The sequence below is a fragment of the Heliangelus exortis genome, chromosome 1, assembly GCF_036169615.1.
Source record: "Heliangelus exortis chromosome 1, bHelExo1.hap1, whole genome shotgun sequence".
Classification (NCBI taxonomy): Eukaryota; Metazoa; Chordata; class Aves; order Apodiformes; family Trochilidae; genus Heliangelus; species Heliangelus exortis.
This window is the reverse complement of record NC_092422.1, coordinates 150,031,505-150,047,921: the sequence shown is the minus strand read 5'-3', so window position 1 is coordinate 150,047,921 and position 16,417 is coordinate 150,031,505. Positions and strand designations below refer to the sequence as shown.

General features: G+C 40.2%; 2 protein-coding genes across 9 annotated transcripts in view; one reads left to right on the top strand and one right to left on the bottom strand.

Annotated features, from left to right (window-relative positions):
• Positions 1-16,417, top strand: part of LOC139791136 (aldo-keto reductase family 1 member B1-like) — a 369,405-nt gene that overhangs the window by 58,927 nt on the left and 294,061 nt on the right. The window lies entirely within an intron of this gene.
• Positions 1-16,417, bottom strand: part of CALD1 (caldesmon 1) — a 192,413-nt gene that overhangs the window by 48,422 nt on the left and 127,574 nt on the right. Inside the window, exon 1 of one of the 7 annotated variants that reach the window (XM_071732968.1) lies at positions 6,805-7,045. The exons of the other annotated variants lie outside the window; for them this stretch is intronic. Within the exon in view, the coding sequence (XP_071589069.1) occupies positions 6,805-6,851 (47 nt within the window). The 5' untranslated portion in view covers positions 6,852-7,045. Of the gene's footprint in view, positions 1-6,804; positions 7,046-16,417 lie in introns of those variants that run through there. 7 annotated transcript variants of the gene reach the window in all.

Sequence of the window (16,417 nt, the reverse complement as noted above, 5' to 3'; positions counted from 1 at the left end):
AGCCTTGTGAGGCTAACCCATCTCATGATCCTACTACTGCTGGAGTTACCAACTCCATTAAAAAAAAAAAAAAAAAAAAAAAAAAAAAAAAAAAAAAAAAAGAAGAAACAAAAACCTCTAGTAAGGATCATACCAGGATAGCAATTCTTGTGATGCTAGAAGGTACTTTTGTAATTACACTGAAGCAACTCCAGCACTGAACATATTGCAGATGGAATTTGGCAAGCCAAAAATCTGTTCAGAAACATGTAATATATTCTTATGGATAAAAAATCTGCAGGCAATTTGGCTAAGACAAACTGAACAGAAGCCAAAATCTCACATCCTGTCCTGTAGCAACAAGTGAATTGGTCTTAAGGACACACCTCTAGGACAGACATCCACATTTCTTACAGTATTAGGGGTAGGAAAAAAAGTGCACTTGAACTTTTTCTGCAGGGGCTGCTTTCTCAAATTTTTGAAACGCACAGCATGTAAGTTTGGAGATACATTTAAATAAGATTTGAAGCTCTCTGGAACAAGAATTTTCTTTCTTTCTTTCTTTCTTTTTTTTTTTTTTTTTTTCTGTAATAGATCAGCCTTTACCTGGAGGACCCACAGGAGGCCCACATCCTTCTAAGCAGAAGTGTAAAGCAGACTGAGTTCAGAACCAAAACCTCTTGCACAGAGTTAATTCTCCCTGTCTGGAATGCCAGGTACTGCTCAAGTCTTTTGCTCATGAGAATCTGAATATTTCTCACTATTGTGCAGTCAAGGTATATGAAAAAGTGGTTGATGGAAATTAAAAAAAAAAAAAAGATGACAACATGACAATGAAATTAGCCAAGTCCCTGACCTTCAAGAGAGATCCTGACTTTGAGTAAGATGAGTCTGAATACAAATAGGCATTAAAATAATAAAAAAAAAAACAACCTACCAAAAGAAGTCATGCAGCAAGCTTTTGGAAGTAACTTATTCCTAATGGTGCATCTGTATGTTTTGTTTAATGTGAACTGGTATATCCAATCCCTATTACTAATGCTGTTTATTTTTTCTTTTCTGCTTTATTATCATCCCAGTTTATCTTTCACATCCTGTGCCTACAGTAAGCTAACCTCAACAATAACAGGATATGTACTCTAGAATTACTATGATGAAGGGGGAAAAAAAGAGGAAAAAATTTCTTTACAATCAAACAATGCTCAGAAGAAAAAAACCCAAGTGAGTGACAGAGAAATCTAGGTAAAGCATTATTCAAAGGAGCTGGGAAGGGGGAAGCCACTTCACAACACTTTTGGTCTGCTCGTGTACAACAGAGTGAATTTAAGCAGAGCCAATACTTGGGTTGATATTTCAGTTACCAGGAGACAGATACTGACAAAGAAAATAATTTAAATACCAACTTCTGGCCTCCTTTGAAACATTGCTCACCTTAACTCACTTTAAAACCTGAGCAACTTTATTAACTTCAGATGTGAAGCCTGTATATAAGCCTGGGATGTGTTACTCACTTCTGGAATTCAATATGAGCCTTCAGAGCTATCTGAAAGACAAACAACCAAGTAATTTGAAGCATCAACTAAAGCTGATAGTACTTCAGTGGTAGATGTTTGAGACGAGAGAAATCGGATTTTAACACCGTAGACTAAAGTGTGATTTTTCTGACAACTTCACCAACTGTTTAAATGCTCTAGGTGCAGAAAAACATAAATGGAAAACTGTGTTCCAACATGCCTGCTGTTTCCAGTATGACACTGTTAGACTTGCAAAAACTTCTCGTTACCACATCCAGTTTGTGTGTCAGTGTGAGATTTCATAGCACGACTACGAACACTTGTGAAAAAGGGAAGAAAGAGGGGAAGGAAAAAGAAAGGGAGGGATGCAGGGGAAGCCCTCCCTGACTGTCTACTCTGCAAAGGATTTGAACTGCAGAAAAGAGGAACCATGTCAGCAAATGCCAAACCAATGTGATACCTGCCAAACCGCACCTTATCCTTCTCGATCAGCAAAAAAATTATCCGCTGCCTGATTTCTCTTACCTCACCAATAAAGGACAAGGTTTTTTTTCCCTTATTAGGACAGTCTCCATGCTGTAAAATTCTGGCTTCAGTGAGTGGCTTTAACAATATGTGCTGCACATCAGCACAAAAAGAAAACGACTAATAAAAATAACACACAGGAGGAGAATAAAAGGGCTGAGTCCTAAATTAAAAGGGACGACATCAGCTTAGTTTGGGCTCCAAAATTTGATCATAGATTTTATGAAATGGAGAATTAAATTTAGAATGGATAAATGTAGGAAGGCTAACATTACAGAGATATATAATTATAAACTTGGCCCTTCAGCTACTTACATATGTAAGCAGCCTTACTGAAGTCAAGGAGTCTTTTTTTTTTTTTACTACACTTAAGTGCTTACACAGCTCAAAACATAAATCAAGTGTCAGTACATGAAAGTAGTGCAAAGAAAGGTTTTTTAAATGTTTTCTTTAATAAAATAAAATGTAGAAGGAGTGAAAAGTTAAAAAGTCAGTTAGGTCTCCATGTTTCAATTATTTCAATGATTGAAGTGTTTTGCTTGGATTTTTAAACTTAGAGGTTTGGACTGTCTAGTTTACTGCACCTGCATTCTATGGCTATATATGCATATATATGTGCATATATATGGATATATATGGATATATATGCATGCCTGTGCATATATATGAACAGAATAGCACAGAGGGACTAAAATAATCACCAGAGAATTTCCCTGCTTTTTCTGAACCTTCTTGTTTTACTCTGAATTGTGAACAGGGTGGATGGGGAGGTCTGGGACTGCAGGTTTGGCAGGAAAGGGAAAAGTGGGAGTATGAAGAAGGCTGAAGTTCTGCCACCCCTATCCTACACTGTTTGAACACCTATGCCAACAGTGTGGCTGTGGAGAAGCTATCTGGATTTAAAATCTGCACTAACAATGAATTTTCTAATTTTGCTGAAGCAGAAGAAAAAACTCTTGTCAGAGTGAAGTGATATGGAAAATGTCCAGGCCAGTTTTATTTTAATTCAGCCTGAAACAAGCACACAAATACTACTTTTTTTTCCTTTTGAGTGTAGGTCAACTTGAATCAAAAGATTCAAAAAAGAGATGAATTTTTTATTTCTAAAAAAATATTGGAGCCCAGTAATTTCTTATTTAGAAAGCGTAAAAAAAAAACATTTTAATACTAAAAAGTGTTTCCTTTTGTTTTCATTTAGACAAAGTTATGTTTGTCAAACTCCAATCCAGTTCTGCTCTGCCCAGAACTCTCCCATTTTTTCTTCGTATTGCTAATTCATCAGAAACAATTCTCACAGTTCATTTCAGGCATTTGGATTCCCAGAGAGTAGTACCAGGCTGAGTCACTGCCCTGGCTTGAATCAAGGCTTGGACGGGGTGAAGAATTCAGCTCAGGGTTTTCATTAAATTCCCTAGAGTCACTTGTTCTCTGAAAAAAATCTTAGAAATTTCAATCTTACAGAATTACATGATTTCATACTCAGGTAGATGCCCAAAACTCCCCACAAATTAATTCAGCTTTGTGCTCCAAACACCCAGTGCCTTGCCTGTGCTAGAAAAAGGAAAACATCTTTCACTGAGCCAAGAAGGCTGTGACATGTCAGAGATTTTCCCTTACAGACCTGTCCTTTCTCTACCTTAATATTTTTTCCACTAAGAATAATTTCACTCAAAAATGCTTCAGCTCTTCCAGAAAATTTCTTCTGACCGACTAAGAAAAATTCCTAAACCCAGCTACAAAATATTGAACTGGACATTCAGTTTTCAAAAGCTACTGTCCTTGTTGATGTGTAAAACATACACAAAAGCGCATGCTTTTAATTCAGATGACAACAATTAATACACCAAGAACACTCTGTATACACTGATTTTTACCAGTGTTTAGCATAAACATGTGCGTGCATCCACAGACAAATATATTTGCATCAAAAGCACTCACCTACCATCCCAAGTGTTTTGAATTTCATTCCCAGGCATCAGACACTGAAGGGCAACTAGGATATAAACAGGGTAGCTCAGAAATAGACAGCACATTGTGAGAAAACTGCTTATTTCTTGGCCCATGGTACTCTCATCCACTGGATGGCAAGAGTCACGTTCAGAGGCTGACTGGCATTCTTAGCTTCCAAAACGGAGACAGACTCACTACATTTTTTTGGTTACATTAGGTCCATGTTATTTTACCACAGTAAAGTAGAAAGGCTTTCACAAATTAAAGATTCAGGCCATTGCCCACTGGAGAACAGGAATCAAAATCATGGCCAAGAGATATCAGAAGGAAGGGAAGAGATGGTTCTTACTGAAAATGAACAGCATTGATTTTTGGAGCAGAATTAACCAGGTAACATAGTGCCACCAATGCTGCTGCTGTCTGTGGAAAAGGCTTCTCTTACACCCTTCTGTTCTCTGTACAAAGTTGGCTCATTATCTGCCTTGAACACCCAGCCAAGGAACAGAAGAGATAACCTACAATATGAAGAACCAACCAGAAAATGCTCTGAAAATGTGAGCTTCCAACAACCAAACTGTCCATGAACTATCTGTGAAGTTCAAACAAAAGCTACAATTTGCTGAAAGAAAATATTCTACCTGTTGGCAACAAACAATTCTGCTTTCCTTAGAAACTTGCACAGTAAACACTTATTTTAATATGCAGCAAAGTGAGCCAATTCAATCCCTATACATTTACTAAGAAGTCTTTATATTTTCAGGCCAACCAGAATGATTTCTTGGCTACGACGAGAGCTTCTGCTTTTAATTTCTAGTGTATCAAATGCTAACAGGATTATATTCAGCTATTTAGCAATTACAAAATTTTCTACAAATACTGCAATTACACTGAGAGTATAGAGGATATCTTTAAATATTGAAGCTAAAATGATCATATAAAGGAGCCACTAGAGGACATTTGCAAGGAGTTAAAAATCACATTGTACTTCATTCAAAACAGTTCAGTGCAGAGATTTTCCCTGGAAAATCTCCAGAGAGTTAACTTATAAGGATTTTAATACTCCTTCTCTTTTCCATTGCAATCTCCTGAGAAGACATGAGTACTTGGAATGATTATGTTATGCCTCAGCCTGGGAAGGGTGGTATTTCATCATGTACTTCACTGAGCAATGCTTTGAAGAAATCTTTGTGGGCAATGCTAAAGGTGCCTTCCCCACTTTTGGCCTGAGGTCACAGAGCTGTTTGTTAAAAGGGAATAAATTAGTTTCCAAATTTTTGTCCACACACTTTATTTCTTTTAAGAGTCTTCACTAAAGAGAGCATTGCTTTTCTTCCTCAAATATTTTACTGTGAGTCTTGACGGAAGAAAACCCATGTCCGGTTATCCAAGGTGTGTCAGCTCTTATTTAGAAGCTGCTACAGGATACAAAAACTCCCAAGATACAGGAAACCAGTACAGTAGCGAATCACGCTTCAAGAGAAAGAAATGGAATTGTTTACACTCAGATATAATTTCACTGACTTCAGCAAACTCACTTCCAGTAACATAATTGTGGGTGCTACAGCATACCCAAGCATTCTCCCATTCAGAGGGCATTTTCCTCCCAGCACTCACCCAACACTTTGGAGATACACCCAGCATAAAGTCAGTTCCCTCTCCCAAAAAAGGAGGGAAGGAGAATGGCTCTCAGTAAGGATACCCAATGCTTTCTAATTTTTAAGCAAAATAGGCAGATCCAGATATCTAGCAAAACCAGCCTCGATGAAGACCAGTGAAAGGGTCTAAAGGTCAACTCGTAAGGTTCAGCCTGGGCCAGCATGCTCAAGACCAGCTCATATCAAGGGTTAAGGTTTCCACAGGTTATATCAGCACTAAAGTGCCCAAATCTCACCCAGTTCTCCCTTTCCTCTCACACTAGTTGCAGGGAAATTGGGATCTCCACCATGGCTGCTCCCATTCTCAGACAGCAGCATGGGAGGGCTCACTGCCGTGGCTTGTGGCTCTCAGGGACCAAGACAAAACAAACCCATTCAACATGCTCATAGTTTAATTATTAATTCTTGCCCAATTTCTGAAATCATAGTGAAGGATTTCAGATTCCTCTAAGGGACTTCTTGGAGGTGTTGAGTTTCAGAAATCCCTGAGCTCCCTCTCCCTCCAAGAGCATAAGACTTCATGATAGAAACTCCAATAACAGGCACCCAGAAATCCCTGTGGCTTCTCAAAACCTCTCCCAAATTTTAAACAAAGCCTGATATGAATCACAGTATTTCAGAAACATAATAGTGTCCTGTTTCCCACCCCTCAACACATAAAGCAGACAAACACAACAACAAAACAGGACTCAAATAAAGCAAATAATTTCTTTGGTGATATTACACAGGCTTATTGATTTCTTCTCGTTTCCCTCCCACATTTAGGGGTGAATGTGCCATGAGAACTTTACTCAGTGAATTAAGCCATCTGTGTTATGCGAAAGCTTTCACACTATGAAATTTCTGAAAACTTCCCATCAGCAAAACTCCAGTTAGCAACCGGTCCTTCCAACATATTCTTCTTCAACTGAACAAAGCAATTTAAATTCTGCCATTTAGGTAAGAGAAATGCATAAATGCAAAGAGTTTTTCTTCAGACAACAGAGCACAATACAGCAAAAAGATGAGCAAAAGAACCCAGCCTGAATCCCATGCTCATTCCCCAGTTTAACCCAGCTTCCCAACATGTTACACCATTCTGTTCCCCTTTTCCATCGGCACCACCTAGCACTTCCCACACAACAGAAAAAAAAGGCAAAAAGCTAAATCCATACAGATACCATAATAAATCAGCAACTCACTTGGAAAGGCTTGACAAGTTCTGCCTGCCGTATGATCTGCTGATCATGTCTGCAGCGTATGAATCAGTGCAAACTGCTGCCAGCTCCAGGGAGCAAATGGACAGATGATCAAGGCGTGGAACAAGATAATAAAAATGCCATTATCCTTCCAGGCATGAGAGGCTCATTGGATGCTCTTTCCACCTCACAGGTTAACCATTTGGTCGGTCCTGTAGCTCCCGTAATGACACACTCTATTTGCCTATTGTCAGGCTCATTATCTATCTTGTAACCTCCTCCCCTCCCTTCGCCCCCCTCTGGTCTGTGATCATATGATTATTATTTTTGTTACTGTATTCTCTCTAATAGATCCTCTTTGCTATGTCTGGGCCCCCAGTTCCAGAAATTCTTGCAGATTTCTCAGCTGTTTAACTTGACCAACAAATGCTTGCTTCCCATTCAGTTTTCACAAGAGCAGCTTCTGTTTAGCAAGCTTCTCTGAGCACTGAGCAGCCTGAGCACTGCACGGAGGTGCCTTCACAAGTATTTTCTTGTAGGAAAGTCACATTCCAGCCTTCCCAGAGATAATGAGAGGACAGGACCCAAACATAAAACAATGGTCTAGGAAACAGTCCTCCGTTTCAATAGTAAATCATTGCCTACACATTTTGCAGGCACTTGCACCCAGTGTAACTTGTAAATGGTCAAGATAGATCAGGTAGCTCAAAAGATTAGAGGGTGATTGCCAAACAGGAACAAAACAGGGAAGGTAAGAAGTAGCAGCAAGCTCAACTGCAGACAAGGTAAGACCATTTTGCTTGTGTTTAGCAAAGGGATTTAAAATAGGGCTGGAGCTAAATCCAGCCTGATAGACTATCCTCAATGTTCTTCCATCTAATCCACTGAATGAGGCAGGAAACAGAAATGCAAACAAAGGAGATTTGAATGGAGGGTTACCATGATTCCACATGCTTTTCTCCCATACATTTGTAAGACTGCATATGTGAGTAAACTGAAACAGCTTACTGTGCAGTCCTGCAGCCATTCCACCCCAGGCTCTGATCTTGTTAAACCTCATGAATTACAAGGCTGGGTGTGGGGGGATTAGTACTCAGAAGGGAAAACCCGGCTGCTATCTTGCTGTCCTGTGGGAAGGAGTGTGTAGGTTCAGTAGGTGGCACTCTTACCTTGGAGTGAGTGCTGTCATCATCCTCTCTGCACCAAGCCATGGAGGATGTTGCATGTTCAACGTTGCATCAACCTCGGCAATTTATTTTTCTCAGAGCTTGCTAAAACCCAACTGCTGCACTTTTCTTGGGGCAATGATACTGCTTTGTGCTCTGCTCAGATCTTATATTCAATAGTTGAGGTTTTTGCCTCCGCAGAGCTCCCTCTGCAATTTCAAGGAGATTTTTTTTGAAAGATAACAGTTCTCTGCTTTATAGATAAGTGAATGATTCCTGTGCAAGCATTCAGAAGCTCAGGGGATTTTGCATGCTTAAAACCAGCCCTGAAATACCCCAAGAAGTGGCTATTTCTTCACTTACACCTTCTACAGATCCAGTCCTTGTTCTAAAGTACATGTAAAACATACTGGAATTCTGGTCTGGAGCAAGGAAAAGACAATAGTGATGACTGCAAAGGGAAAAAAACCATGGATTCCATTTATGTCATTGCAGAGAGATGAGCATGCAGCGTGCAGGCCATCTCTATTTCTTTTACTATCACCTTAGGGGAAAGGGAATATAAGGCAGTACAAATCTACAAATCCACAGAGTCTTAAAAAGTGCTGGTGAGAAGGGAGTAATATTTACTCTTCCTGGAAAGGGAATTTCTGCTTCTAAGGTATTTCAGGAGCAGAATTTTTCCCTCTGGAAAAGCATTAGTTAAACAGAGGTTGTATCACTGTTTTGTCAAAATATATATTTTTAATCAGATGCCAGATGTAAGAATTGATGATTGTGAACCTATAAACTGGGTTCCCAGGACACTGTACAGGTTTCTAATATGGGTTTGTAACTTACTATTGTGTCACAGGAGCACAGGAATGAGTCCTACACCCTTTTAAACCCACCCCAGATTCAAAAAAACATATCTGTTTCCATATATCATAAAAATTAAATTAAATTGACTATCCATTAAAACATTAAATTCTACTCCTTCAGATAATAGATTAGATTTCTCAAAATTCTTTCCCTTCTGTCATACAGATTCTGACTCTGACATGTTTTTAGTTTGTTTTGGGTTTTGGTTTTTTTTTTGGTCAGTAAAAACAGAAGAAGCCTCTTCCACTTGTAGCAGACTCTAGAACCATTTTAAAATGTCCCCCTTAGACTAGGACAGTCAAAAGAATCCCAATTCCTTTTTCCTTGCTTTTCCAAATAATGTTTTGAATTATAAAAGTCTGGAAGAAATCTTCACTCTATATGAAATACACCGATTCACATGATCTATATTTTTATTTAGAGAAGGTCTTCTAACATGAAATTGCATCTTCTTGCCCGTGCCTCTAGTCTCAGTACTACTGAGAATAGATGCCATTTGCCTACTGATTGAGCAATAAACAATGTTGGCCACACGAGTCTGTGCTCAACTCCTGTTCCATCTTTGCCTGCAAATGAAGAACTGAACATAAATAAGGTAAATCCCACTTCCAGTCTCAGTCTCTGCCCAACTGTCCTTAGCATTAATCTGTGAGAGGTATCCTTGTCAACAGCTGCTTCAAATATTCTAAAGGATGGTGTCCCACACTTTAAATTTTAATTAGACAGCACTAGTGTTGCTCTTATTTTTTTTTCCATCCTGAAATTGCTACAATCACGATTTGCCTCACTTGCAAAGCTGCAGTATCAAAGGTGCAATCAGGGACACATGCATGTTCATCCTGTATACAGACCATGAAGGTACTGCCAAATGGACCTGGTATAACCCATATGAGCCCCATATTGTTGCAATTGTGAGTGCCTGGAAGGCTTCAGCTTTAGCTGTCCTAAGAGCTGTGCCCTTCATTTTGGTCAGAACACCCATTCATCTGAGGAAAATCACTGTTCTAACAAGAGCTACAGGGATATTTTTGTGATTCAGCTGGTAGCACAAAGAAGGGCTCTGCCAAGGCCAATGTGTGCAATGCCAAGCATTCACATTCAGCTGGGTGCAGACCCAGCAACTCCTTAAGTTTACAGCAATGTAGACTGGGTTTCCCTGAAAGAGGCTGACACAGCCAAGATTTTTCCATTTTACAACCCATTTAGAAAGAAGTGGGAGGAGGATCTGAGTCAGTTATAGATCTTTGCAAGTAATAATCCCTTTATTACTTTGAAACCAGAAGTTTTTTTGTTTACTTTCTCCACTAGCTTAACTGAGAGGGGTACTCTCAGTACACTGTGGCCCTAAGGTGAGGATCTTGCATATGGAGCAGCAAGAGGCAAATCACCACCCTCTAAATAGTTTCAAAAACTCACGTGGACATCTAAAGGATGAAAAATTATGGGGGCGGGAGGTGCATGCCTCAACCTGCTTTCCTTGTCTGTTCTGATGATTCACAGATCATTACTTGGCTCAAGGAAGACAAGATCCCTAAGAAAGACACTAGAAAGAGAAAAAAACAAGTAAACAAACGCTAACTAAACAAGGGAACTTGAGAAGTGCCATTCACTCCAGTGAATCTAAGTCAAATGGCTCTACAACAGTGTAGGCTCATCTACTACAATAATTAAAGAAACTACATGGCCTTTCCTAGCTTCTCAACATTAAAAGGAGAAAAATGAGAAGGAGAAAGGAGACATGAGATCTTTCCAAAAGGAAATTATTACTGGGAGTTTTCGGCGTCTACTCATACTAACAACAGGAATGTCCAGGGGTCATCCAGAGAGCCACTTAATATTTTGTTTGTTATTTTTTCTTTAACCATTCCTGCACGCGAGGAAGACTTTTCAGTAAGCTGATCACAATAGACTGTGAATACTTTTTCTTATGAGATTGTAGTGAATTTAAGAACCTGACAGAGGCACATACACCATCCAGACCATGCCTGTTCCTTTCTGTACCTGTTTGCCAACATCAGATTTGTTGTGCTGCTCACTGTTTTTGCCCTGTTAGTCAAGTGCCTTCATGTTTCTCTGGTTCTTTGTTTAGTCCTCTTCCAAAATGAGGCAGTTTGGGAATGGGCAGGCAAATAACTTCCAGAAATGTATGATTCAGTAAAGAGACAGTAAATAGCTCACCCTGCACTGCCTCTCCTCTGTGCCACTAGTGTGAAATTCGCAGGCAGACTTGTAGAGAACTTTGCAAAGCTACTGGCATTTTGCAAGGGAAACAGAACTCTGTTTATGAAAATCCATTCTAATGACATTAACATCTGCTCTTTATTTGAAGAATATTTTTAACTGTTCCCTCCCTGGGAAAATGAAAGATGCCACAGTCTCTTTCATGTTCTCACGGAGTAGGCAAACTGTTGGGTTTTTTAAGGTCTGTTCTGAAATGCCCCAATACAGTTCACTGCAGGGAACTCTGTGTATGCAACTCACAGGGCAAAAAGGATCTGCATTCTCCCTCCTCTGAGATTTCACTTTAGGACACTGGCATGTGAGCAGGAACTTAATTTCACAGATGAATAACATTTGGTGTATTAAATCATGTGCAGTAGGTAAAGTCTGGCAATCCATACGTAAGGCCTTGGAGTAAATCTCTGGAGGGCTCATAAAAACAAAGCTATGTATTTCATCAACAAATAAGTCTGAACTGTCTCTCAGTATGTATTTATTTTCTCCAGTCTGGTACTAAATATTTCAGGTAGTGGAGATTCTGCTGTTTCCCAGTGGAAAGTTTTCTGCACTCAAAGGGTTCAGAAGGGCTCTGACATCTATTCTCCTTATTTTCTAACTACAACCTATAGTTATATCTACCTGGATGCCTGTAAACAGCAGCAGTGCCACAAATTTTAACATTCTTTCCTAGCCATGTTGGTGGATATATGTATATATTAAAATACATAATCAAACTGGAATATGTAGTTTTGGGTTTGGACATGGGTATGTGCAAATCATGGAGGCACATGCAAAAGGTGTTTGCATGTTAACCTGGACACGTTATCATGTAGCTAATGCCTTATCAGATGATTGAACTATTTGCATAAACAAGTTCTGCAGGATTGGGAATACAACCCTGTACATCAACACACAAAAGCCTGAAGCCTGAAATTGTATACACTTGCAATAATATACATCCAGGTATGGAAGACTCATATAGAACCGATGGATGCAGCACCAACACTATCTGATGCCTGCTTTGCTGGCCTTGGACAGCACAGGCAGGATTTTTCTCTTCTGCAGGGAAGAGAATTGAATTTTGTCTCACAGTTCTCTCACTGAGGTATTACTATAATGCTGCTTAGCACAGGGAGAAGTCACTGGCTAGATGTATGGCTGAGGCAGTAAACAAAACAAATGCCAAGACAAGTGCTAAAATGATATTTCAAGGAGAACTTCCACTGTGAGTTGAAACTTGATTAGAAAAACATATTTGCATTCTCTACCAGTTATGGGGCAATGCACAATCCAGAAATACAGAAACATAATATTTCACGTGTGTGACAGACTGCTTCCACCAAAACACAGCTTTTGCTTTATCTCATGTTTTCACTGCTTTCAAACAAGCACCAAGATCCAAACAATAGTTTCCATATAACAGCCAGGATATAGCTACCTCGTGGTCACTGAACAACTGAAATGGAGGAATCCATAAGAGGGAAGCATTCATGAGGACTGTCTTTACCTCCCCTCCATATACCCTGGCACTGTCATGAGTGAGGGACAGACTGGGGTCAGGTACCCTCCTGTGCTGAGCAGGATCCCATTTCTCTCCAGCTGCCAGGAGCAGCAGAGGGAAGAGCCACCACTTCCCCATTCCCTTCCATACCCATTTTATATGCTTTTTGAGGAACACATGCCAATTCTCACAGCAATAAAACCCCATCTATTATTTTGGCTGGTAAATTTTGAAATTTGCTGTCTCATTTATACCTGAACTGTAGCTTGCCTGGAGCAATAACTGCTATTGACAAATTTCAGCTGTAGCAGTAAGGATAGCACTCAAAGCCCAGAAAGCTGTGATTGGACTTTAGGACCCCTGCTTACAGCCATGTAAGATAACACCTCTGGAGTCCACAAAACAGAAAGTTGAGTAAGATGCCAATAACGTAGCTACAAGTTCTCTCCACCACAGCTGTTTCTGGCAGTAGTTAATTTACCAACAACAGGCTTTATATAAAATTATTACTTTTATTTTTCATAAACTTACAGGCATGCTCCAGATATTACTATTCACTTCAAAATTAGCCAAAGAAGTCAGAAACAGCCACAGTATGGTGGGTGTTATGTAAGCATAGAGGACAGATGCATCTCTAGCCACAAAAGGTTATGCCTTGATTTATTGCTGAGTCTGCATGGGTGGAAGCCTAAGCTATAGCTACCTAACAGACACCCTGGTAAACAACAGTAAAGTCATGGAGTGTGAAGTGCGGGATCCAATCACCCTTCTGTGCCACCATACACCAGTAAGAGCATCCAGTGTCTCACTTCAGTCTGAAGCCATGGTCTGAGTCCAGGCTTCAGGTTTGCTCCTTCTCTGCTGAAAGAGTTGATATAAATGTCCACACTGGCACACACACACACACAGAGCTCTGGAAAGAGAAGAGCATTTCCTGCTGGGACAATTTATGGAGATGTTCCTGTACCAAAAGCTCCTATCTTATGCTACTCTGAATTTTTCTGGTGAAAAACATCCAAGCCCTGGTCAGGATCTCAGCTTCACAAACAACCCAATAAACTCAGCTCACAGAAGTCATCTGAATTCTACCAAAGGCAGTGACTGTTCAGCAGCTTATGCCACTTGAATAGCTCAGAGGTATTCAAAATGCAAACCTCCACTAGAAATATTTGGTTTGGGCCCTTCTTATCCCTGAACTTAGCTTTAAGATATGAAATTGGAGCCTCAGACCAGGACACTGCCTGGTGCAGGTTGATGATCAGTTATACCCCCGTCTGACTTGACTGCTGATTTTTAACATCTGGTAATGGCCCTTAGGTGTTTTGGAAGAGGCTTTATTTCACTAGCTGCACAGGGATTACTGACTAACCGGATGCTCCCAGGAACTTTTGGAGTGCAAACAGTGTCAGTTTATTTAATAACGTTCAAAGTGAAACTAAAATCTTGTCCAAATCATGTCTCCTCTGATTTAATTAAAATGCACCACACATACTGCACTGCTCTGTTAATCATTAACAAAGTTAATTGAAGACAGAAGATGGTTCTTTTCTTTTCTTCCCTTCAAAAGCCTCCAGTCAGTGGAAAACTTCAAAAAACATTCCCCAAAAAAGACCAGTACAGTATGACTTTTGTTAGAATGGTCAACACATCAGTATGTTTTTTCCCCTTCTTCTGTATTTCTGATCCCTATAAGAATGCATGTTAAAAAAGAAGGTTGAATTTTTTTCTTGCTTGGCAAAATACCTTCCCCAAATTTTCTAAATTTTGCCTGGTATTTGCGTCAATATGACAGCCATTGGGTTTGACAAGAATCAGATTGCTAAACCCACACAAAAATGCTTTGAAAATTAAGGGTTAGTTATACATTCAATTCCATTCAAATCCACTTTAGCAAACTGGCAAGGAGTGGATCTGAACCATTCCCATTATCCCCTCTCTTCTGTGGTTCACAACAGAGGTCTCTTCAGCACGCTAATCTGTATCCTAACTCTTAAACTCACTCACAACTCCTGATGTCTGACAAATCTATTTAGCACTCCTGTCCCATTCCATTTTCACTTTCCAAGATGACCTAGCAGCCCATGAAACTTATTCTCTCTGTGCAGCATGTGCTTCCAACTTCTTCCAGGAAGGAACAGAATGGGAAATAAAACACTGTTAGAAGTCTAACAATTTCTGGATGGACTATTCAAGAAACAAGATACATCCAACATCTCTAATTCCAACACCAAAACAAGCAAACAAACAAACCTCACAAACTGAAGAGGTTTCTTTCTTCATTTTCTTCAGGTCTTAGGGAAATCTAAACACAAAATATTCCAGCCTCATCAGTACAGTTGTTATCTAATGGGATTTCCCTCTTGAAAGCAACGAAGGGTCAAGGCTGAATACTTCCACAAGTCCTGTCATATCAGATCAGGACAGCACTCTGTCAAGGCTGGATTCTTGCCTGCAGCCGTGGCTCATGCCTAATGTTTCTGGGGAAAGCAATGGGAAGAGAAAAAAGGCAAAACCCCACTGCACCTGGTCATGGAGCAAAGCTCTCACTGCACAGCCAGCTTCCTCTCTGCCCCCTGCAGGCAGGCAGCTGGGGCTCTGCCACTTACAGACATTGATGCCTGAACTGTGGGGGCTTTAAAGAAGAAAAAAAAAAGTTCAGGGTATAAAAGGATATCAGGGAGTTAAAATGAAATCACCAGTATCTGTAACACAGCATGTGCATCAGGACATAATGATTCGGGGACTTAAATAACTCCAGTGCAATAAAAGACCCAAGTATCTTTGTTTTGCTATTTTTCTGTCTACCCAAGTGTCAATAGTTATTTCTGCACTGAAGAACCCTGGAATCTATTGCAGATAATCAAACTACAATATGCATCTTAAGCTTGTCCTGGAGAATGGCTCTCAGGTCACACCTTATACTATCAGGCTAGGCCAAGTATAAGAAAAATCTTTAAGACCATGTCTGTAGACCACCACTTAAGACCACCACTGTAGACATGTACACCCTCAAACCCACATTAAGGGGCTTGGCCTGCTTGCAAGAGGTGCAGCCCCTTACACACTGTATTTGGTTTGTTCTGTTACATTTCTAGGTCTGGTGTGGTTTTCATTTTTAAACATCTTACACACCACTGTATCCATGAGGAAATGCATTTGTAAACAAACATATGTGCAGTGCTCTCTGTTTGCAGACAGTCTCAGCTCCTCACCATTGCTCATGGACCTAGGAAAGCATCCTTGTTAGCTCAGCAGCCACCTACTGAGAGATGAAGTGGCACTATGTGGTGGCAGGAGGTGTCCCCAAGCCACAAGATTGCAACTTGGGCATGCTACCCTATCCCACCAGAGTCATGTTCCTCCTCCCAAACCTACCCATGAGCACAACAAGGAAAAGATTTCTTAACATATATTGGAGAGATGGGATTATATGATGAGGGTAATCTCAGAGACACCTGAGACAGGATGCTGTGGTAGGCATTCCCCACTTTTTCTTTTCTGTGGGCATTAACAGGGGAGCTTGCATGAGGACTTCAGCCATGTGCCTAGGCCAAGCATCCAAGTAATTGGTCAGCCAGCTGGCTAACAGACTGAGAAAAGACTCAAAGACCTGAGGACAGGAAAAGCAAACCTAAGTGTTCGCCTATGTTTCAGGGAAACTGATAAATATGGAATTATTCCCTTCCCATGATCTTTAAAACCCAATTACTGTACTGCACCACTCTACCAAGGACCAGCATTCCTGTACAATTCTCCTCGCTCTCCCATGTCACTCACTGTACAGCTTTCTCTGAGACTTGATTTTGGTGCAAAACCACACCTTCCCTAAACTTGCACTACCCAGTAAATTTTTTTGGCATGCTATGAG